At 50.1% G+C, this 21761-nt stretch overlaps 2 protein-coding genes across 7 annotated transcripts in view; one reads left to right on the forward strand and one right to left on the reverse strand.

Moving 5' to 3' along the window:
- The first annotated feature begins 54 nt into the window (after positions 1-54).
- On the forward strand, positions 55-12763 carry Mrpl37 (mitochondrial ribosomal protein L37). The gene is made up of 7 exons (XM_005072165.4): positions 55-459; positions 3198-3381; positions 3473-3588; positions 5882-6067; positions 7154-7311; positions 10336-10539; positions 12563-12763. Exons 1-7 carry the CDS (start codon positions 114-116, stop codon positions 12638-12640), a joined length of 1272 nt encoding a protein of 423 aa, XP_005072222.1. The 5' UTR covers positions 55-113; the 3' UTR covers positions 12641-12763.
- Positions 12764-19995: 7232 nt separating this feature from the next.
- The window catches only part of Ssbp3 (single stranded DNA binding protein 3), a 140710-nt gene continuing 138944 nt past the window's right edge, over positions 19996-21761 (reverse strand). For all 6 annotated transcript variants that reach the window (XM_013114963.3, XM_005072168.4, XM_005072166.4 and 3 more), the window contains one exon: positions 19996-21639. In XM_013114963.3, coding sequence (XP_012970417.1) covers positions 21610-21639 — 30 coding nt within the window. In that variant the 3' untranslated portion in view covers positions 19996-21609. The remainder of the gene's footprint in view (positions 21640-21761) is intronic.

A 21761-nucleotide genomic window follows, 5' to 3' on the forward strand; every position in this document is an offset into this window, starting at 1 on the left:
GGTTGAAGCGTCTGTCATTCGCAATTTGCGTCCAGCCCCTTTCCCTCCCGGCAGGCCCCGCACGGGGAAAGATGGCGGCGTCCAGGTAGAGGTCTTGTGGAGACCGGACCGGTATGGCGTTGGCGTCCGGACCTGCTTTGCGAGCGCTAGCTGGCTCTGGGAGGCTCGGCCTTGGGGGCTGCGGGGCCCCGAAACGCGGGGCGTACGAATGGGGCGTGCGTTCCACGCGGAAGCCCGAGCCTCGCCCTCTGGACAGGGTGTACGAGATCCCGGGTCTAGAGCCAATTACCTATGAAGGGAAGATGCACTTCGTCCCCGGGCTGGCTCAGCCGATCTTCCCGCCGTGGGATCGCGGCTGGAAAGATCCACGGTACCACCGCACGGCCCCGATCCCCGAGCAGCCTCTGTACAAGGAGCAGCCCTGCTACATATTCCACCAGCGCTGCCGACTCCTGGAGGGTGAGGCCACGGGACAAACGGGAGGAGACCCTGTTCTCTGTCCAGCACTAACCCGGCCTCTGGGCAGGGTCTCGGTTTCTTCCTCTGCAAAGTAGAACTGGAGCGACATTATTCTTCTAAAGGTTGTCAGGATCCAGTGGGATGTAAAGGGCAGTGTCGGGAGAGGGAGCAATGGAGAATTTGAGTGATTCCTCCGGGATCATCTCTCTATTTCACAGGATCGCCAGCTGTAACAGGGAAGTGATTCGCTTATATATGGCAGCTGAAGGGATTCTAGCCAGCCCGGGCCTAACAAACATGGCTCTGGAGGCCTTGTCCTGCTCTCTCATTCCTGCTGCCTTGCTGAAAACCGTTAGATTACATTCCCAGAGCTACCCCCAAATGTCTATCCCTTTATATGGCCACTTCCTCCTCCTGAGGCTGACTACCGAGGTTTGAAGTGCTGCAATCAAAAGCCCCCCTTAGTTCACATACCCAATTAAAGTTAAACACCACAGCCTAACACGGGGGTTCCTTCTCTGCTTTTATAAACGACTCTTTTCCTGTGTGCCAAGACTGTCTGCTTTCTATCCAGAAGTATTCCTTTGCCCTTCCCCCTTTTCCTTGATCCCTTCCCCTTTTCCTCGTCCTCTATCTCCTGTCTTTGTCCCTTACTTCTTGCCCTTTTGTCTCTTTGGGACAAATAAGTCTCCTTTGTGCTGAGAACTTGGTCTTGGGGATCCTGAGTTGATACTTTTCCTTTCAATAGTGAAGCCAGGTCTACAACACTAGTTTCCTAGGTCGGTGTCTTTTGTTAAAAGTCTGGGATATGTTTTCAAGGAAGGCATTTGCATCCAAAAGTCTACCTGCTTAGGGGCCTGTCACTCTTTGTGTGTGTGTGGGGGGGGGGCGTTTTCGAGACAGGGTTTCTCTGTATTGTTTTGGAGGCTGTCCTGGAACTCACTCTGTAGACCAGGCTGGCCTCGAACTCACAGAGATCCACCTGCCTCTGCCTCCCAAGTGCCGGGATTAAAGGCATGTGCCACCAATGCCTGGCTGGGGCCTGTCACTCTTAAGAACAGATCAAAGTGTCTCCAACCAAAACCAGTCTGCTTCTCAGTATCATCAGGAATTATTTTCCAGAGTTGATTATTAAGAGTACCTTTCTAGCTGGGTGTTGGTGGCACACACCTTTTAATCCCAGCACTTGGGAGGCAGAGGCAGGTGGATCCCTGTGAGTTCGAGGCCATCCTGGTCTACAAAGCTACACAGAGGAACCCTGTCTTGAAAAAACAAACAAATAAACAAAAGGAGTATCTTTTTTCATCTTCAAACTTCCGTCTTCACCCAGATCAGGGGGAGGATAGGGCAGTTCCTAAAAAGCAAAAGCAATTGAAGTATGTGGGAACAGTATTTTCCAAAGGGTAACTAGGAAATAAAGAGATCTGATAGGGCTTGGGGGCTATGAGAATCAATCATAAGTCTGGAAAAACTGATAGCTATAGATCAGCCTTCTAAAATGGCCATTCCTGTACCTACAAGCTAATTTTTCCAGCCATTAACCACTCAGAAGGTGCTGTGAAGGTTGTCACACAATATGATCACTTCAAGTGACTCTGATAATGAATGCCAAGTGTTTTAGAAGATAAGATTGCATTCATTGAGCCGGGCGGTGGTGGCGCACGCCTTTGATCCCAGCAGGCGGATCTCTGTGAATTTGAGGCCGGGATGGACCGATAGCCTCCAAAACAATACAGAGAAACCCTGTCTCGTAAAAACCAAAAAAAAAAAAAAAAAAAAAAAAGATTGCATTCATTGAACTAGTCTAAAAATGTATCTTCTGTCCTATACTTTGAAAAGTCATAGAGAGGTCTTGCCAGATTACAACAAAACCTCGGAAAATATGGGCCTTAGAAACCAATATGGGTTATGGAGAGGTTATAGACTTTAGGATAGACAGGCTCAGATTCTCCTGCTTGTGTCACCTTAAAGATAAGTGACTGGAAGCAAACTCTCCAATCTTGTCCAAGTTTCCCCTTTCATGACATAAAATCCCATGTAACTTATGGTAAGTTCATTACACAGAAGTGACATTCAGTAAATGGCAGCTCCTAATACTATATATTTTGTGTATATGCTAGAGAACCATAAAACTTGGCTCTGAGATTGCTAACAATAAACGTCATAGAGCTGGGGTCAGCTAATTAAGCAGTTCCCTGTTTTTGTAAGTAAAGTTTTACTGGAATACAACCATGTGCACATGTAAATTATTGCCCATGGTTGCACTTGTGTAACAATGGCAGAATTGAGTACCTGTGGTGAACTCAGACCTAACATGAGGTAAGTTTGGTATGCATGGGCTTTTCTAGTCAGAGTTAGGTATGGATGATTACAAGGTTTTAAGTGAAGGGCTTGTTCACTGAGCTAGTCTCACAGCTTTGATTTATCTACCTGTGGGAAGTCAGTGGGGATCTCGGCTGTCTTGAGCATGGTTTGAACCCCTCCCATGGCAGGCACTCAGTCCCATAGTCAACTCTCATCACCCTGAAGTAGATCATCATTCCTGAAGTCGAGTTGTACTCTGGACCCACTCTTTTCTTTTGATTTTGTTCCATAGATGACTCAAAACAAACTCAGCCATCTTGAGGCAGCCTTTTCTTCATGGTTCTACCTGGTTGACATGAGCATCTCTTCCTGAACTGCCTTGTCTCTTTTTTTGTTTTTGTTTGTTTGTTTGTTTTGTGATGATTGTTCCAAAGGTATGAAGCAGGCTCTCTGGCTAACTAAGACCAAGTTAATAGAAGGCCTTCCCAAGAAAGTGCTTAGTCTTGTTGATGATCCAAGGAATCACATAGAGAACCAAGAAGAACGTGTTCTGAACATCATCTCTCATGCCCGTCTCTGGCACTCCCCTGAGGACATCCCCAAGAGAGAGACCTACTGGTGAGTTTCCCCAAAATGAGATAGATTCTCAACCGAAGAATATGGAGTTGCATGTTGATTTAAGTCTCCAAATATCATTTTTTCCCCCAAGCCCAGTCATTGTGAACAGCCTCATACAGCTGTGTAAGTCCCAGATTTTCAAGCACCCTTCTCTGGCAAGGCGGATGTCTGCCGAAAACTACTCCTTAGCCACCACCTGGAATCGAGGTTAGTGATCCTGTGTTCCAGAAGGCCTTGCCTGGTTTTGTTTTTTGTTTTTTTCAGTTTGTTTGTTTGCTTAATCTCTCTGCTGCTCTCAGGCCCCCACCAGATCCCATCCCTCCTATCCTGCTCCTGCCACATACTCTTTGGGTTTAGACACACCCTTTTCGGGGTCTCTCTACACAAGGCTGGCCGCAGATTTGTGATCCTCTGGTCTGCACAACTATGCCCAGCTTCTCGTTTCTTTTTATAACTGCTTCTGAGACTTCATTCAGCCATTGACAGCTGACCATATCTGTTGAGTACCCACAGTATGCTTGGGAGTGTTTAAATGCTGAAGATAAAGAAATAAAAAAACACATTGGTCTCTGCCCTCACCATACTTGGCAACTTTCTTTCCCTTTCCGTAGTCCTGCATCCTTCCACAGCCTGTTAGCATAGCTGCTAGAGTGGTTCTTTCAACACTGCAAGGCTTTTTCTTGTGTTCCCTTGATTGAAACCCAAGGCTGTCATTTATCACAGGATACAAGGCCCTCTATAATGTGGGCTCCACCTAGTCCTAGTCTAATCACCCATCTGCTGCCCCCTTCCGACATCCCTAAGTTTGTCACTGACAGCGTTTTGGTATCCAGCTTTCCCACCTGTCTGCCTTTGCGCATGCTGTGTGCTTGGCAGCGGATGCTGGTGTCAGACAGGAGCGTCAGTCCAGGTGTTGTAAGTGATGGAACTGTGGCGCAGGGAAACCAGCTGTGGAATACTTGGAACTTGGGCTGTCTGTTTGATCAGATTCCCCTCTCCCCTCTTGATATGAACTTCTGGCAAGGACTCAGCCTGGCAGAGGTAATGGCACCACTAAGGAAATTAGTGCACCTCATTAATGGAGAGTACTTGTTGGCCCATTGTCAAGCATTACCTCTAATTAAACTGCCCCATTTTGAGCTGTCACTGGAGGAGGGATATGGAGGGAATTGAATTAGAAACCACACTAGAGTGATCTGTGGGGAGAATCTAAAACCCAGGGTTAGGAGAGGTCCAGGCACATTTGTGTGAAGAAACAGGAAATGCCTTAGGAAACTAATCTTGAGGTGCAATTACTGCAGAAGTTACCCATCTGCAGATGTAGCATCTATTTTTTACATATCTTGGGAGGCTGCACACTAATTAAATGGCAGTGCCATTGACCAAACCAATTTCTGATCTTATAGCAGTCTTAATCCATTACTTTCACACTGAGATTTTACTCTCTCTGAAACCCAGGAACCTGCTGGTGGTGCCGCTCAGAATGCTGATAACAGCCTTTCTATACACATGTTGTCAGGTGGCATGTGGCTTCCCGTGGGAAGAGTGCAGACACCATTTCCCATGTAGAATACGTGCTAGTCCAGCGTACCCGAGGTGCTCTGAAGAAGAATCCGGCCCTTTGCGTGGTTTTGAAAATCTCCCTCTGCCCCTGCTCACAGTGTTTCTCTGTCCATGCCTCTTGCTCAGTGTCATGTCCCCGTCATCCTGGTTTGCTCCTCTCTGCTTTCGCATGCTGGTTTTCATTTCAGTGCCTGGCAGACTCCTACCCAGAGCTTTTCCACGGAGACACTGGGGTATTTGGCAGTGTCTGAAGACAGTGTTGTTAATGGTTATGACTTAGATTGGCATGGATAGGGATGGAGATGGAATTCTAGTGGCCAGAGGCCAGTGCTGCTGCTGCTTGTATGCACAGTACAGCCCTCTTGAGAAAGAATTAACTGATCCCAGTAAGAGACCCACCCTTCTCCTTCCCTAGACACCCTTCATTGTTGTTTTTGAGGCAGTCTCACTGGGGAGCCCTGAGTCCTGAGTGACCTTGAACTCACTGAGATCTACCTGCCTCTGTCTCCCAACCTCTGCTGCCCAATAGTAAAGGTTTGTTTCCTGCTGCAGGCCCTGTGGGCTTTGCAGAAGGCTGTATCTGCACATGACTCATGTTTTCCTCAGGTGCCCTTGCTGCCTGAAGGGCTCCTTGAGAGCAAAGGGTAATTTTTTGGGTCCCTGGCTTGGAGCTGGTGCTTGGGAAGATGGAGGATGCCCAGGAGTCAGGCGGCTCCGGGTTATCTAAAGAGCTTCCAGAGAGAAGGATGTTCTAGTTCCTCACCCCCTCAGGGACTCAGGGCTAGTGTTGTAATGGCAAATGTGAGTTCTGTGGCCAGGCAGGTCATCTAGCAAACCTACAGCAGACTTGGGCTTGAGGCTTGTTGGGGATGAAGGCTTCACACTTGGAGAGCTGTAAAAAGACCAGGTTAGACTAACTATCTTTTCCCCATTTTAGAGTCTCTTCTCCTTCAGGTCCGAGGTAGTAGTGGTACCATACTGAGTACCAAGGACCGTCTGCCCATCATTGCCTCCAGAGAGGAAGTGGAAGCTACCAAAAATCATGTTCTTGAAACCTTCTATCCCATATCTCCTACCATTGATCTTCAGGAATGCCATGTTTATGATGTGAAAGATGACACAGGTAAGGAGCAAAACCTTTGGATTTTAGGCAGGACAGAGATGAGGGACAAGCTTTTTGTTCATTCATTCATTCATTCATTTAGTTTTGTAAGAGAGAGGATGTACTAATAGTCCTGGGTGCTTGGCACCACATATGCATTAGTTATTTTCTTCTAGAATCTATATGGCAGTCCATGCTTCCTAACTCTTAATCTTCTGCCATTCATGTTAGGAATCACTTCCCCCCAGAAATGCTGAACTTTCAGTCTCAATCAGGGACTTTTCATTTATCTTCCCACAGCCCCTGAGTCACCCTGGATCTTGACACTTCTCTGTCTTAGGATGAGACTGATTTTCCTGTGTGGTTCCCCTCTAGACAGTCAGCGGCAGGCTCCACTTTCTTCTCCTTGCTTCCTGTCGAGAGCCTAGTGTGGGATGTGTGCTGAGTGTCTGTGGACTGGGTGTCCGTGTGCTGGGTGTCCATGTGCTGCAATGCTGGAGCAGCCTGGAGGACCAAGACATGCAGGAAAACCTGGTCTCTCGGCCAGCACTCTGCTCCTGGTTTTTCAGAGCCCTTATCCCCGGTGTCTTTCTCCTTCCTCTTTGCCCAGCCCCCAATCCATCAGAAAGTTACTCATAGCCACTCAGAAATGTTCATGACTTGATGAGGTCATGTCTGAAGTGAACAGTTGCTAACTGAAGTTGTAAGGTACAAGGCAAATCGCTTGTTACTAATAGTAGAGTACTAACCTCTGCTTTCTTAATAACAACTACAGCTTTTAGTTATCCATGTTTTAGTGGTGCTGTCTGTGCACTTGGATGAGAGCAAATGAATGGAGTTAGAATGTGTGTTTAGGAAACACCTGCTACAGGTTGGCAAGCATTTTCTGTGATGAACCAAACAGTAACATTTAAAGCATTCTGGGTTTTACAGGCTTCTGTCTCAGCTCCTCAGTAGCCATCCATAGCTCTATGAGCTCACATGGTTGTGTACCAAGTCTCCTTCAGGCTTTAGTACTGCCCTGAGCCAAGGTCAGGACTCTCCTGAGGCTCTGTGGCAGGCTGGTGAGTCTGTGTCTTCTCACCCCTTCTGTCTCTTCTCTTGCAGGATTCCGGGAGGACTATCCTTACCCCCATCCCCACACCTTGTATTTCCTGGAAAAGGCCAATTTACGGCCACAACGCTTTCTTCCAGAACAGCTAAGGGCCAAGATGCTCCTGTTTGCTTTTGGGAATGCCCTGGCTCGGGCTAGGCTCCTCTATGGGGTATGTGTGTGGAGAAAACCAGGAAACTGCTTTCTGTGGGCTTGGCCTCCAGCTGTAAAGACTACTTCTAGGAAGAATGGAGTGGGGACTGACTTTGAGTTTGACTGAGGAATCTTAGGAAAGTGCATTGCTGTTTAACTTAGGCAACCAGCTGACCTATCCTGGGGGCTGACTGGGGCTGGAACTCCATCCTGACACAGCCACCCTGAGTGTCATTTAGAGCTCCACTTTCCAATATGCCATAGACTCACAGGGAAGTAACGCTTCACACTGCAGTTCCCAGCGGGACACGTGGAAAAGGAGGGAACAAGGCACACCCTCCTCAGAAAGTCTATGGCTGTCAGGGCTCCACACACCAGTCTGCTCTGCAGGGTCAGAACTGGAGCATACAGCACCGTCAGGAGACCCAGGAAGTGAGGCAGGCAGTGCACTCTCAGTTCATGGTGGGTAACAGGGATACAAGGTGCCACTTGGTGGTCCCAAGACCTAATTAATGGGAGTGAAGGAATTAGGATTTCCACACCCTGTCTGGTCTAGGTACTGGAAGGATTGGGTTTGATTGGCTGTGTGAGTGGGGAATAGAATGAACTGTCCTGTATTGAGCACCTGACACATCCCACATGTTTTTTTTTTTTTGTTTTTTGTTTTTTTGTTTTTCGAGACAGGGTTTCTCTGTATTGTTTTGGAAGCTGTCCTGGAACTCGCTCTGTAGACCAGGCTGGCCTCGAACTCAAGAGATCCGCCTGCCTCTGCCTCCCTAGTGCTGGGATTAAAGGTGTGCGCCATCAACGCCCGGCTATACATCCCACATGTTAACAAACTGTTGACATCAGTTGTTTTCAAAGTACAGTCAGTCCTGGAGGAGCAATAGGACCTTACCTAGGAGCTTGATCCTTCAGGTAGGGCTGGAGCAAGCTACATAAAGATGGAGAGCTACTCACATGGTTTGCTCTTTTGAACAACCTGTGTGGCAGGTTCTATTAGCTTCACTTTATAGATGAAGGGACAGGCTCAAGGATGTCATACAGAATCTGTCACACCAAATCCAGTAGATTCTATGTGAGACAGGGAGCCCAACTGATGTTTCTGATCATATAGCCAAGAACCCAGGGTGGGCTGGGTCATAGTTCAGTGGCAGAGCACCTCTCCAGCATGTGTATGAGTCCCCGGGTTCCCTCCCTAGCATGGTAAGAAATAGAACCATGGCATCTTCATGTGGCCTTCTTCTGTCTTAACAGTGGGTGGGCTGATGGGCAGCTGGCTTTAGTCCCATTCCCTCACTGTATACTTCCTGATCTCTCTGTAAGATTAGGTAAATCGCCCGTGATTCCACAGCTAATGAGTAGGACAGTGGAGATTGATCTGTGATTCCTGCAGCTTCAAAAGGATGTGTCGCCCCCGGCGTGGGCAGAGGAAGGAAGCAGCACATGCCATATCCCAGCCCCACAGGCTCAGGGTGGTCTCTGCCAGCTCTTGCCAGAAGGGCCCAGGTAGCAGTACTGGCTAATTGCCACTCAGTTAGATAGGAGAAGTGGTCTCCTCCACCGTCTCCAGGTACAGATTATTCCTGGGGCTGTGAAGTTGAGCAGTTATGGGACGAGCCTCCATCTAAAAGGTAAAATTGCTGAGAAATTTATGTACTACCTGCAGTTTTATTGATCTGTAGAGGGAGATAAGAGTCAATACCGAATCTCAGCTAACACTTACAGGTACTTCTCTTTTTATTTATTTCTCATGCGGCTAAGAACAGGTATTTCCAAGACCAACAGCCCTGGTGGGGCCCACACTTGTGACTTCCATTAAGTAGTCCTAAAGTCAGGTGAACCCTGGAGGGGCAAAGCAGCAGCATTTTTGCATCAGGGGTGTCCTGCTTCTTATGGCTGGATTGTGGGATCTTTGCCAGTACTTTACAAAGTATGCAAAAGTGGCAGGCCATAGAATTACCCAACAAGAACACTTAAGAGCAGAGTGGTTTGGTGCACACCTTTAATCCCAGCACTTGGGAATCAGAGGCAGATGGATCTCTGAGTTTGAGGCCAGCTTGGTCTACAATACAAGTTCCAGGGCAGCCAGGGATACACAGGGAAATGTTGTCTCGGAAAAAACAAAACAAAACAAAACAAAACACTTAAGAATGAAAGAGGCACTGGGACACCATATGCATCCTGGACAGTGGGGTTACCCGACTTAGCTCATGCCTGAGGTTGGCCTTGAGCAGATGTCTCCAAACCTTCACTTCTGTTTGCAAAGCAGGAATATACTTCTATTTATGAAAGACAGGCAGGCTGCCAGGACTTGGTAAGCTCCTGTAACTGTTCTGAGTGTCATTACTGCCACCATGAGAACTTTGCAGACCCTGGCTGTGACATGCCTGGAGTACACCCTCCAGGAATGTGGCCCCTCTACAAGTTACAGTAAGCAAATGAAACCCAGATGACTGACTAGGGTAATGCCAGGCCCTTCTGAGCAAGGCAGATTGGATAGCACGTCCAGTGTGTCTCTGTGACTTCAGACCAGTCAGTTTACCATGCTGACTCTGTCTCCTCAACTGTCAGATGGAGTGAAAACTGATTGACAGGTCTAATCATAAGCTTCCAGATTAGCCTTTGATAACTGATGTCACTGTTGTCTTATTGGATAAGGCAGGGGTGTGAGGAATTCCCTCCGTTAACCTCCCACTGTCCTGAACGTGAAGGCTTGCCCAGTAATTGCCAGTCAGCAGTGGGAGTTAGTGTTGGAGTTGAAGAGCAGGTTTTTGGGGCCTTGAGGCAGAGGTCAGGCTAGGTCAGGAGAGGCCAGGCTGGGTGAGGGGAAGCCTGGCTGGGTAGGAGGAGGCCAGGCTGGGTGAAGGGAGACCAGGATGGGTGGGGGGAGGCTGACTGGACTGTGGAACTCCTCATTCTGCCCTACCTGCCCTGAGGTGAAATCATAAAAAGGAGCAGGTGGGTGTTTCAAAGGCTGGAATCGGGAAGCCTAGCATGCATTCTTCGCTGCATAGTTTGTTTGCCTGTCTGCTTTTCTTAGAACGCCACCAAGGTCTTGGAGCAGCCCATAGTCGTGCAGAGCGTGGGCACTGATGGCCGTGTCTTCCAGTTCCTCGTGTTGCAGTTGAACACCACAGATCTGACCTCTAGTGAGGGCATCAAGAATTTGGTATGGATAGACTCAGACCAGCTCCTTTACCAGCACTTCTGGTGTCGCCCAGTCATCAAAAAGAAGGTGGTGGTGGTAAGTCCAGCTGCCTCGGGCCTGGTGATTTCAACAGGGCCTTGCCTTGTCTATTAGAGTGAGCCTTGGTTGGGCCTGGTCTGGCAGGAGGGGCTGTAGGAACTGAACACTCGTATCTGCCTCCCCTTCTCTTCAGTTCCTGTTGTGGGAGACTGTCCCTGTGTCCACTCCCCCACCTGCTACAGTGCTGTGGTGGCTCTGTTACAGCAGTCACATTGCTGTCTCGTGATAATGACTAAGCTCGCCGGAAGGCGAGTCTGTGAGCACTGCAGTCAGCCAGGTGGATCTCCTCCTGTGACCCTGTCCCTGCTGCACTGGGGCTCAGCTGATGTCCAGCCTGCTGTCTGTGAGCACTGCAGTCAGCCAGGTGGATCTCCTCCTGTGACCCCGTCCCTGCTGCACTGGGGCTCAGCTGATGTCCAGCCTGCTGTCTGTGAGCACTGCAGTCAGCCAGGTGGATCTCCTCCTGTGACCCCATCCCTGCTGCACTGGGGCTCAGCTGATGTCCAGCCTGCTGTCTGTGAGCACTGCAGTCAGCCAGGTGGCTCTCCTCCTGTGACCCCGTCCCTGCTGCACTGGGGCTCAGCTGATGTCCAGCCTGCTGTCTGTGAGCACTGCAGTCAGCCAGGTGGATCTCCTCCTGTGACCCCGTCCCTGCTGCACTGGGGCTCAGCTGATGTCCAGCCTGCTGTCTGTGAGCACTGCAGTCAGCCAGGTGGATCTCCTCCTGTGACCCCGTCCCTGCTGCACTGGGGCTCAGCTGATGTCCAGCCTGCTGTCTGTGAGCACTGCAGTCAGCCAGGTGGATCTCCTCCTGTGACCCCGTCCCTGCTGCACTGGGGCTCAGCTGATGTCCAGCCTGCTGTCTGTGAGCACTGCAGTCAGCCAGGTGGATCTCCTCCTGTGACCCCGTCCCTGCTGCACTGGGGCTCAGCTGATGTCCAGCCTGCTGTCTGTGCAGGGGCAGTGATGACATTAAACTAGCTCAGGCTAGGATGGAGCGGAGAGGAGCACTCTGGGGATGGGAGGGCAGAGCACAGGAGCTACGGGGTCTGTGACCCGCTGTTCCCATGGGGCCTGTGTGCCGACTGACTCGGTGGAGCTGGGTGGTCTTTAAATTGAGTCAGTTCTGTGGTGACTTCTGCAGCCTGTCAGGGTGTCTCTCCCTCGAAATGCTGTGTGAGTCTGGACCCTTCTCTGGCCTGGGCCTCTTGTCTCCAAGCCACCCCATCAGTCATCTGTCTCCTGTCTCCAAGCTGTCTTTCTTCTGGATATGAACTCAGTGGCAGGCCTGTTAGTCAGGACTCCCACTTAACCTCTCCAGTTCCATTTCCTGCCTCTGCATCCCACCACCATGGGCTTGGGTGCCAGTCTTGCCTTGTCTCTTCCTGCCCTCCTTTGTGCCCGTGTTACTGTATGCACCACCTCTTCCTCCTTTTCTTCCAAGCCCATTCTGCTTGTCTGTGATGTGTGAAAGTGAGTCAGTCACACACATACACACACCCTTAGTCTCTTTATATTGCTTCTGTATTGAGGTCTGACACCTTTTCTTGTCAGTATTTTCTTTTTCTTTCTTTCTTTTTTTTTTTTTTTTTTTACGAGACAGGCTTTCTCTGTATTGTTTTGGAGGCTGTGGGTCCAGTCCGGCCTCGAACTCACAGAGATACTCTTGTCATTATTTAAACATGGAAGTTTCTTGAGGCTAGGAACCAGATCTTCATCCTTCCTGGACCTCCAACAGTGAGCACAAGTCTAACACGGTGAGAGCAGGAGTCTGCAAAGCAGTTTAGGATGGGGAGTCCTTGTCTCTTCCTGGTGGTAAGGGGACTTAGGGAGCAGAGCAGATGGTTCAGCTGACGGTGACAGAAACCCTCAGCATATCTGTAGTACCAGCTCCCAGAAGTGATATGGGAGAAGGACCATGATTCACCCGGCATCGAGGATTCACAGAAGAGTGACCTGTCTTCTCATTTACTGTCATGAAACCTGGTAGCAGGATCCTAATTGTCTGTGTTCTTTCCAGGAAAATGTTGGGCCTGTTGATTTCCAGCCAGAGACATTCAGGAAGTTCTTAGCTCTGTACTTACATGGTGCTGTGTGAACTTCTGGGGCCTGACACTCTACCTTCTTGCCTCTGAAGAGCTTGCAACCTAGGGAGGTAAAGCCTGGGCAAGCCTTCCCACTCCCTTTCGCTCTGGTGGCAATAAAGAGTCTTTGTATTGCAGTGTGAGATTGTCTGTGAAGTACTGCATGTAGACCATGTCGTGTGCCTCCTTGCCTCTTAAGTACAGCCCTGGACCAGTGTGCTTTGACTCGTGGACTCAGATGAGCGGTGCCTGAGCTTCAGGTTTCCCCATCCAAACCGTATCACTTCCCTTGGAGTTTTTGGGTGCCCCCCCTTTGGTTTTTGAGACAAATTATTGCTATATAGCCAGCCTTGCCTTGAACTTGCCATCCTTTGACCTTAGCATCCAGATACTGGGATTTCAGGCCTTTGCCACAACACCCTGTGTCTTGGGTTTTTTTACCCTTTCTGTACCGGGGATCGAACCTCACTATCACTGAGCCACATCCCTGCCCCCTTCCTAATGTTGAAGAGTGGAGCTCTGAGTCTGCCCTGTCTACCTCATGGCAGGTACTGTAAACATGTGCTAAGTCCTTATGGAGAATTTCAAGTATGTAGGTGTTTTGTCTGTCTGTCTGTCTGTGTTACCCATGAGTGCCTAGTGCCTAAAGAGGCCAGAAGATTCCCTCAGAACTGGAGTTACAGCTGGTTGCATGCTGCCATGTAGGTGCTGGGAACTGATCCTGGTTCCTCTGGAAGAGCAGCCACTGCTCTTAACTGTTGAGCTATTTAAATTGTACACATATCCTCTGACTGTAGAGGCCCATTGTAGATTCTTCTTTCCTGCTTGATGGGTTTGGCTGATGAGTTTCCTGTCTGCTGGCCTCCAAGTAACTTCAAGTCCTACTTAACATTGTGCTTTTCGCACATAGCAGGATAGTTGTACAGTAAGTGCCACTGTCACAGTCAAGAAAAGTACTGGGAGATGAGTATGTGGAAGACAGTTCTTTCCCTAAATTGAGGACTCTTAAGAAGCAGCGCTACACTCCCACAGCTCGTGTCCTGAGTCAGCTTCCCTGGTCTACACTTAGGGACAGAGACCTGGGTGTGGATGTTTGCGGAGAAAGTTGGCCCAGTGCCTGGGGGGCAGTGTGAACACAGTGGAGAGACGGAACATGCCCACTGAAGTTGTGGTCACACCTGAGGCCTCGGTGGGGTCCACAGAACCCCAGAGCCGCTGCTCATGCATGGATGAGCCTGCCTACACCGACTTGACTTGTCACGTGACTGTGTAACTGCCACTCCCACAGAGGTGGCTCTGTTGACTGAATACTCAGGTTTCCTATGGGGAGCACACGGAGAGCATGGGCCTCGTCTGTCCCCCTCGAGGCTGTGCTCTTCCACTTCACGTTAACTTCTTGGCAGGGGCTGTGGGACTGGGGGGATGTGGGCAGGAGGGGTCACCAGGAAGATGTTAGAGAAGGAATATGGTGCGTCAGGTGCCTGGGAACAGGGAGCATGGGGGTTGGGGTGGCTCATGAGACCTTGAACACCAGGTACCTTGCACTTTCCAAGGGAAGTAGGCGGTCTGCGTGGTGTCCAGGGAGCCTTGTTGCCAGTTTGACCTTGTCTTGAAGGATGAAGACTGAGGGACTTTAGAAAAAAGTACAAAAGTTACCACTCACCCTGAGCAACCCCTAGTCCTCTCAAGGTATAGTCCAGGTTACCTTCCACATGTCCAGATGTGTGTGTCCTAAGCATACAGCTGTGTCTACTTAGTGTCCTTGCACACTTACCTAGTCTTGGGAGTCTCAGGTCCTGCCACACCAGCACGGGCAGTATGCCCCTACTCCCTGTGCTGCAGTTGTGGCTGTAGATGGCCACACAGGTTGTTTCTGGCTATCAGTTATCACAAAATGCGGCAGTGAGCGCCCCCGCCTGTGGCTCCGAGTCTGCTCTTGCCAGCACAGCCATGGGGTACATTGTTGGCCCTGGAATTGCTGTGTCAGAGGTTTTTCAACACTGGTGGAAGTGCAGAGAATGGGCAGACAGCTGAAAAGGCCACTGCAGGCCACCATGGTAATCCTACAGTGGCCGTGATGGCGGGAAGCCTAGGGCAGCCTAAATCCTACAGGGACTGGCTTGTCGGCTGGTGCAGAGGGTGACATGAACAGTGAGGGTCGAGGCTCTCCGAACAGTTGGCCCACAGCCTTGGGACTTGAGACCTAAGCATGACCCAGGATGGGCCAGCATTACAGGGCTCGCAGGCCATGTTCCCCTAGCTCCAGAGTGAAGACCTCCTGCATACTGGTCATGGTCCTATCACATGGAAGGACCCAGAATCAACAGCACAAGAAGCCAAGCTGAACACAAAGTGCAGCTTTTCTGTACTGAGGCAGGAGGAATGGCGGGGTTTCCCACCCCCAAAGAGATGGGGAAACTGAGGCTGAAGGGCCCACATAATTTACTGGTTAAGAGACAGAAAGTTCACGTGTGGTGACAACTGCCACCTCTACAGAGATAAATTACTTCCCCACTCCCCTGTGCCTTGTCTCTTCCACTTTTCCGTTTTCCCTTTTTTTTTCTCTCCACGTTTTTGAGACAGGGTTTCTATTTACAGCCCTAGATGCTTTGGAACTCACTCTGTTGACAGGCTGGCCTCAAACTCAGAGATCACCTGTCTTTGCCTCCCGAGTGCTGGGATTAAAGGCGTGCACTACCACCGCCACCGGGCTACTTTTCTTTTTCTTAAACTTTATTTTTTGTGCATTGATGTTTTTCCTGAATGTATGTGTGAGGGTGTCAGCTCCCCTGGAACTGTAGTTACAAACAGTTGTGAGCTGCCATGTAGGTGCTGGGAATTGAACCTGGGTCCTCTGGAAGAGCAGCCAGTGCTCTTAACCAGTGAGCCATCTGTCCAGCCCCTTTGCTTTTCTCATGGGGTGACAGTACATCTGTGTTGCTCAGGGCTGGCCAGCCTGAATCTGAAAGAAGGAAGTCTGTGAGGGGGAGGGAAGGGAGGGATGCAGAGTCATACTTGGATGAACTGCCCAGAGGACTTTAAACAGAACTGGGGCCAGAATAACATTCTCCCAGTGAGCCTCAATGTGCCCAGTCCATCACAAAGCTCATTTCTGCTGAGAGGAGGTAGACAACTATAATCCAGATACTTAGGTGGAAGCAGGGTCAGAGGTTCAGGGCCATCTTTGCCTACGCTGGGGATTCTGTCCAGTTTGGGCTAAATGAATCTTGAGAAAGGGTGGCTCAATTCAGTCTCAAGGGAATTAAGTCTGACCTGGGAGGAAGTCATTCCCCACAGCCTCCAGCTCCCCCATATTCTCCTCTGTGGAGTAAGGATGGTGCACCCCATCACAATTTTTCACCTTTAGTTGGGTGGGCTGCATCTGGCCTGGCTTCCCTGAGACAGGTTTGGAATTTTATAAGCCCCACTTATAAAATTCTGCCCAATGTGACTCTTAGCAGGTGTTAGCCAGGGGCTTGGTGATTTCACTTGGAGGGCTATGTCTCTCTCACTCATGCCTTGTAACAGGGTCAGCTCAGACTCTTATTCAAGTTGAGTCCCTTGAAGCAGTCATAAGACCTGATGGTATCAGAATGTCCCCTTAATATGTCCCCATGAATGCTGAGTCCCATGGTATGGGGAACCTGAATCACTCCACCCACTCCGGGAACTTGTGTGTACTTCCAGTAACTGTAGTTTTGTTCCTTGCCTCAGATGTCAAGTTAGCAGCCACTGCTAACTTCTCTCATCGTAGTCCACCAAGTGTCTAGTATGTCCAGGCCTGAGCAAGGCTGTGGATACTGACTGAGCAGACAAAACAGGTCCTTTACATTCCTGCATAGAACTGTCCTACATTTAAGGCAAGATAGTGCCACCGTTCGCAACCCCCATCAGCTACTGGTCACTGCCTGGTAGGAGGTGAAATCTTGAGGAAGGCAGCTCCTAGGAGGGATATAATTGGGAGCCACAGCTGGGGATGTTACCACTGCCCTCCGAGGCCAGGGAGGGTATACTGAGTGAACAGGCCCTATGCATCAACATCACAGGCAAAGGCCTCAATGGAGGGTAGCAAAACCAGATTATCTGGAGTCAGTGTGAGCTCTGAGCAGGGTTGGCTAGAGCAGCCAGCATGCAGAGCACTGGCCCATATCCCCATCACATTTGCAGTATTGCACCTGGGCATCTTTGCCAAAAAACCAAGTACAAGTGACTGGGTAGCCAAGCCTCCAGAGACCTTTTAGGAGGTGGCAGTCCAGCCAAATCAGGTCTGGTGTCAGAGTGAGCTGGCCTAAGCTCCAGAGCTCCCCTGGGAAATACTTGTGTATCTTCGGCTGCATATACACCCACCCTGGGTCCCAGGAACCAGACCTCCTCACACACACACACACCGCCCCTTCCCCAGCCGGCTCTCAACACCTCCCCACGGAAGGCCCTCTAAGCACACTCCTGTGATTTTTAGATGTTCTGGTGGAATGTCATCCTGTAGCTTCAGCTCCAGGCCTCATTTCTGACTTCTGGGCCACACCCATCATCTCCCAGTAGGGGCCTTCCCTAAAAAGACTTGAGGTGGGGGATGATGGAACTTGGATAGCCTGGTGTCTGCTTCCCAGATCTGCCCCACTTCTCCGTTCACAGAACTAGGCTGGGTTGTTGAGTAGGGCTGGCAGAGCAAGGGCAGCACTTCTTGGTCAGGATGCTGCCCTGTGAGGGACAATGGCTTCATGCCAGCTCCCTCAGGTCATATCTCCCCAGACCTATCTATCCAGGGAGTGGGTTTGTGGCCCAGGGCAAGACCTCCATCTCTACGTCCAGCCTGTAGAGAGCAATGTGCCCCACCCTGAACACATACATGATTTACAGACTTCTAACCCAGATAGACACATGTGTCAGGACTGGAGTCCTGAGGTTCCCTACGCCACTATTCTACAAGTATGTTCTTTGTACCAGCCAGTGTGCTGAGATTGTGAGATTCAAGCTGGAAGTCACAATCCATTCCTAATTCCTAGGCTGCCTAGTGGTCACTGGCTGTTAACTAGTCTCTGGACCTACAGTAAACAGGTATCCGTCCACTAAGGCCACCTTTCCCCGGCATCTAAGGCCCTGCCCACAGGTAAAACCATGGGGGACAGATGCCCTGAGTATATTCCAGGGGAAACTGACTCGGTCACTTTCAGTTCCTCCATGAACACCCACTGAGCACCTGCCAGGAGATAGGCCTTGGCTTAGAGAAGGCAGGCATTGACTCATCAGCACAGGGCCCCTGGGAACCCAACAGCTGCACAGCTGAGGAGAGCTTGGTTCCAGGGAGCAGGTAGGAAGGCACAATGAGAAGAACCAAAGCCTAGGTGACAAATTGCCAGAGAATCACACATGGTGTGAAAAGGCAAGAGATTCCATGGGTACCGGCATTTGGGGTCATGGCATGAGTTTTGACCCATGCCATGATCCCTCACCTTCACCTCAACCCATCCTTGTTTTCTCCAGTTTCCCTTTCTGATCACTGGGGAACCGAGGACCCATCTCCATCTTGTCTCTAGAGATGACCTAAGCCTGTCTCCAGCCATCAAACACCAACCCCCTAAGTTAATGGTTACTTAACACACAGCCTGATTTCTTTACTGCCTATTTAGGTGACTCAATTTAACCCACACAAGGGGTGGCACCATCCTTCCAGGCCAGTTTTGCTTAGCAGGTAGATGTCACCAAAACACATGATGAGAGGGTGAGTTCAGAAGAGTGAGGAGTCTCAGAAGCACCTTCATTGGGGCCAGGAACCAAACAGGAAGCTAACTGTCCAGGCCCCAGCTATTAAGGACTGGGGTTTCACAGGACTTGGGAATGAACAGGAGGCAAGCCAGCACTGGACAGGATGGACCTCTTTCAGTACACAGCCCCAAGTATGGTTGTGTCCAAACTCTGGGCCCAATGCCAAGCCCACAGTCAGTCCAGGGCTGAGAGAGGAGAACCCAGTTCCCTCCACCACCACTCCCTTTCCCTGCTGAGCCCATAGCCAAACCCTGAGGTCAGGTGCCTTAGCTCCAAGGGTCTGGAGGAGTTCCCCTCCCACAACCTGCTAGGGTCTAGAGTCTGTGGTTGCTCTTCTGTCCCCTGTACAGTCTAGGCCAGGTCCTCAGATACAGCCAACCTTGACTCAGGCTCTCTGGCTGCAGATCTCAGGGAAAAGGGTGTGTGTGTCTCCAGCCAGGCAGCTAAGTGCCCATGCACAGTGAGGACCAGCAGGGAAGCAGGGGAGACCATAGGCTGCTGACTCCTCCACTCCTGCCTAAGTTCCCCCTCCTCTGGGAGCTTCATGCTGCTCAGGGCCGAGCTCTGGCCTAGCCCTAATGTCTTGGTTTAAGCCTGAGCAAGGTAACAAGGCCAGGCTTTGGGTGGCCAGCTGTGCTGGGCAGGCAGCCTGTAGGGGATGTTCTGGGGCTGAGGTTGTGGAGTCTGGGTCAGCTCCTACCTCAGCAGCTCTGGGATGTCTTCTCCACACAGCACCCCTCCACCTACCTGAAAGCACGAATGGTCAGAATGTACTAGCACCTCTTCACAGAGTGGGTACCACAGGCTGCATCACCCACTGGCTCCCAAGTCAGAAGCTGCTGAAAAAAGCCTAGGACGTCCCAGCTCCTCCCTGTCATACCACCCTTCCAATGGAGGGTTGATAGGAGCCACTAGTGAGCACACACTACTCACATTCCCCATGAGGCACTGCGGTTAGTGCCTAGATGAAGAAACTGAGGTCACAAACTAACTGCCCATGGCCATGTCCCAAGTAGTGATGACAGCAAGACTCTAACCTGCAGAATCACAATCTGGTTCTAGATTCACGGAAAAGCAGAGAGCACTTTGTTCAAGCATTGAAGCCCCACCCCACAGACCTGCCTGGAGGATGTACCTAGGCTTTCAGCTGGACTTTGTAAAAACAGTGACAGCCAGCATCGCCCCTCTCTGCAGCTACAGGTCAGTCTGGGTCATTTCTGAAATCCTCTACCTGGCCCCCCAATCCTTGCCTCTCCCACCTCCATTCCTGCCTGGGAAATTAAAAAAAAAAAAAAAGGAGGAGGCTCAACCTTCCAATAGCCAAGCACCTACAAACCCTCCTACCACCCCAACAAACCCACACACATCAGGTACTTTGGGCATGGAAGCTGTTAACAAAACAAACATCCAAGGGTTTGAGGTGATGGCACCCACCTGTCCCAACCCCCCTCCCTACGTCACTGTATTCAGCATTGAACTCAGGCCCAGGAAAAGGCCGCAGGTGCCTGGAAAGCAAGAAAGAAGTCAGGCGCCAGGCACAGGCTCCCTCCTGCTCAGTATCATCAGCTCCTACCCGGTCCCCCCCAAACATGTCAGGAAGGGCTGCGGAAAAAAGATGTCCCTTTAATAAAACGTTATCAACATATATCGTACACAAACTACAATGTATCATAATTACTTTTTTTTCCTCTCATAATTCAGAACCAGACTACAAGGTAAGAAAAAACACAGAAACAGCTACAATGTTCCCAAGAATCCGCACAAGGTCTTTTTTCAGGCAGATGGTATCTCACATAATATGATATACATGGGTCAGAAAGGGGAGGTAAGAAAACAAAGACCAGCTACAAGGGTGGGCGGAGGGTGTAAATGTACAAAGAACTCAGTGCCTTCAGGGTAAGACACAAAGGTTGCCACGGGGCGAGGCCAGGGCAGCCAAGTCACCCCTCTTAGGAGGGGATGGCTCCACCATCAGGTTTGTCGGTTTTTGAAAATAAAAACAGGACCGGAAACAGTGTCTGTTTGGTTGCTGGTGCTCCCCCACCCCCACAGCAATACCGAAGTCTGTCCATCCAGTTCCAAGCAAATACAGAACGATTCTAACCAATACCCATCTTTGAAAAAGGACAAACAGGAGAAAAAAAGAAAACCACTTCAGCCCGCCCTGCCTGTGCATACTATGTGAGGATCTGAGAACCAGAGTGTGGAGGCCACTTCCACGTCCCAGATCGGAGCCATCCCGTTGGTGGGGCCTCTCCTACCCAGCCTGCAGGGTTCTTGCCAGGAGACGGTGGGGACTGAGGGGCTTGAGGCCCCAGCAGCTGGGCACGAGGTCTGGAGAGGCAGCCATCCTGGAACAGTGTATGCTGGGTCACAGCGATGGTCTCTGTTAGGCGACAGCAGGTTGGGGGGGTCTCTGGGCTTTCTGGCCACAGGATGAGGGCAGGGGTGCTGGAGTATTGTGATGGCCAGAGCAAAGCAGACACCTGTATCTCCTCACCCAGTGCAAACCCCAAAGGCCCACGTGGAAACGGTCGACTTCTGTTCCTTTTCCCCAAACAGCTTTTGAAAGAAACCACCAATTGTAAACTGTCCAGTTTATTATTATTATTATTATTATTTTTAGATGGCTACAACGTCAGCGTGACATCGCGCACCTAGACTAGCTTTTCTGGTGGTAGGACTTGGGGACAGACAGCAGGGCTTGTGGGTTTTTCTTCCTTTTTTTTTTTCCTTTTTTTCTTTTTCCTTTTTTTGTTTTTGTTTTTGTTTTTTTAAAGAAGAAAGCAAAGAGGTTGAATGGGGTGGGGTGTAGGGCTTGCTAGAAGCTTCCATTAAAAAAAATTTTCCCCAAAAGAACCCCCCCAAAAAACAATTAAAAATCCCAGCAACGGTAAAATCCCAAACAAACAAACAAACAGAAACAACAAAGTGTCATGTACAGAAAGGTCCTTTAGGGTGAGGAGAGGGGGGATTTTTCTGATTGTTGACTTGAAATACATTTTTTGAGTTTTGTCCTTCATGTTTTACGGAATAAAAAGTTTGGCCTTTTTATTGCATGAAACTAAAATTGGGAAAGGTGGGGGAGTGGATGGGAGGGGTGGAGGGGAGCAGGAGACACCCTCCCCCGCTCCTGGTATCGACACCTCACTTCTTCTTGCATAATTTCTGGCATCTTCTGCCTGCAATGTCGGCTCTCAGCGGCTTGGAGGGGGGGTCACACACTCATCGTCATGCTTGGAGAATACTGCAGGGGAGAAGCAGGGTTGGAGATGGCTGTCAGGTGGAGGAGAGGCCATGGACAAGGAGGCAGGAGCTAGGTGATACCTCTGGGACCAGCCTAGGCATCTTCCCAGGAATCCCTTGGAG

This window comes from Mesocricetus auratus, unplaced genomic scaffold (genome assembly GCF_017639785.1).
Source record: "Mesocricetus auratus isolate SY011 unplaced genomic scaffold, BCM_Maur_2.0 Super-Scaffold_100014, whole genome shotgun sequence".
NCBI lineage: Eukaryota > Metazoa > Chordata > Mammalia > Rodentia > Cricetidae > Mesocricetus > Mesocricetus auratus.

Coding starts and splice junctions, on each gene's coding strand:
- Mrpl37 (XM_005072165.4), top strand. CDS start 114: ATGGCGTTGGCGTCCGGACCTGCTTTGCGAGCGCTAGCTGGCTCTGGG. Junction 460..3,197: donor GCGCTGCCGACTCCTGGAGG/GTGAGGCCACGG, acceptor ATTGTTCCAAAG/GTATGAAGCAGGCTCTCTGG. Junction 3,589..5,881: donor AGCCACCACCTGGAATCGAG/GTTAGTGATCCT, acceptor TCCCCATTTTAG/AGTCTCTTCTCCTTCAGGTC.